Raw genomic sequence first — 2057 nt, 5'->3', positions numbered from 1 at the left:
TTGGCTGGACAGAAACAAATGGCTTGATGTTGGAAAGCAATGCCAGGTAGTGCCTAACATTGCTCATTATTTCTCCTCTACGTCGGTGAGAACGAGGGAACATTGCCTTACACCCATTTTGCTGACGAGATCTTCACGCCAATGCAAGTCTGCTACCAAATCACCAACCTTTCATTCTGCTTGGGCACAAGCTATAGACACTTTTCTTAGTTGGCTGCCCTTATACAAGTGAAATTTATAGCCCGTCTACCGAGGCATGTTGTTCACCAGGAAGCTCAACATCAAGGCTAGCCCACTGGGGCACTGGCTCAGCTCACTAACTCGACTCACATTGTTGCAAGTAAGGACCTAGTTTACCATCACTTTGCACTTCCCTTTTATAACCTGCTTAGTTTTACGGTTAGGTGTTGGAGTAGAAGCAAATGATGTTAGTTCCAGGTACGCATGAAAGGAGGACAGACATGTCAGAACGAGGAATCGGTCCTTATAAGAGAATATAAATAACACCTCATGGCGGTATTTGGCCAAGGCATGTTCATTTAGTGAAACTGAGGACTTCAATTGACATCACTTATTTTAGGAGTCGCACCATATTCTTCAACCTTCTTTTCATCTGGTGGCGGACTGCTACTATCACTCCGCCCTTATGAACAGCCTTGTAAAATGCGGTGCTGAGGCACTGATTTAGTAAATGCTCAACTCATTACATATTTTGCTCTACAAGCGCAAAAGTATTAGGAGCGATCTTGCGCAACGTCAGCTAGCACTTCCTAAGCGAAGGAAGTTGAATTCCTTCTTTTTAAACTACTGTGTGGGTATTAAGATGCAGTGGTGATTACCGTCAACTAGAGGGAAGACCAGCCTTACTGCTGTTTACATTGCGGCACCACCACAAGCGACCAGACACATGGCTTCTACCATTGCGGGACAGTAAAATCAAAATGTCTGCAAGTTAGAAATGAGAAGTGTGGGAAATCCAGCCCCTTATTGTCTGCGGCGTTTTTTTATCTTCGGAATAATGTGCTATCTAGGAGTCCGTGTAACTAATCTTCCTTTGACTATAGTGGCTTGATATTGCAATTGTTCAATCAGTAGAGAGAAGAAAATCGGAAAGTGCGGAACTAGAGATAGGGGAATCATGGATTCATCACTGACTATGTTGAGCTACGGAACGCTTTTGTAAAGCATTACCAAATGTACTGCAAATGCCAGTTTCTGATAAATGAGCATGGCCAACTGATCATTAAACTATAGAAATTGAGGAATTTGAACGTCTCCTTCGTCATATTTTTTACTAAAATTCAATCAAATTTGTGTGATTCACTGCACACTTAAATTTTGCTTCGAAAGCACATGGAGCGCAAACATCACATGGAGCAGAGATGTCACGCGGAGCCTTTAGAGACGATGCGAAGGGTAGAAAAGGTGACACATCTGAGCAGGCAATTGAGTATCAAAGGAAGCGAAGAAATAGTTGGAGAAATGGGATTCGATGGCTGGCCATGTTTGCATCCGTGGAAGTGGGCACCGTGGACTGGTGTCATACAGGGTCCACAGTGTGGTGAGAAGAGTGCATGGTCATCATGGGTGGTGCCACAATGTGAGAAGCCTTGGAAATGGTCGTACCTGTGGTGGTAGAGAAGCCAGCTGACATTGAACAAGCTCTCCTTAACTACTTTTCTGCTATAATCCGAACTTTATAACACTAGTGCTAATTGTTTTTGGCAATATCTTAATAAAAATATTATGCACCAAATACTGCTGTGCTTTTCACATTATTAAGCAGCAATTATGTGGTACAAGGGCAAAGTGCAGAAGGGAGTATGAACTCAGTTCACCGAGCAAAAAAACCAATCATTTTGGCTGTTGGTTTGTAAGCCAGTCAAGTAGCCACTCTATTAGTCAGTAAAGTGGTTACTCAACCAAAGGAAAGAGTCTGATTAGGATTGGGACTGGTACTAGAAGGGAACAAAGAGGAATTGCAGGCGTTTCCATAACGAAATGGCTCTCTGGAATGGAAGGAGAGAATGCAGAGCGGGATAGCTTGAGTCTATTAA

At 43.1% G+C, this 2057-nt stretch overlaps 1 protein-coding gene across 1 annotated transcript in view; it reads right to left on the bottom strand. All coding sequences in view use genetic code 11, as the record gives it.

The window, feature by feature from the left end:
* EGR_10666 (hypothetical protein) overlaps positions 1-2057 on the bottom strand; it is a gene marked incomplete at both ends in the record, with an annotated part of 13061 nt that overhangs the window by 1794 nt on the left and 9210 nt on the right. The window contains one exon of the mRNA XM_024499915.1: positions 1192-1248. Within this exon, the coding sequence (XP_024345663.1) occupies positions 1192-1248 (57 nt within the window). The remainder of the gene's footprint in view (positions 1-1191; positions 1249-2057) is intronic.

The sequence above is a fragment of the Echinococcus granulosus genome (genome assembly GCF_000524195.1).
Source record: "Echinococcus granulosus chromosome Unknown EG_S00249, whole genome shotgun sequence".
In the NCBI taxonomy this organism is placed as follows: Eukaryota; Metazoa; Platyhelminthes; class Cestoda; order Cyclophyllidea; family Taeniidae; genus Echinococcus; species Echinococcus granulosus.
This window is presented reverse-complemented; position numbering and strand designations above follow the sequence as displayed.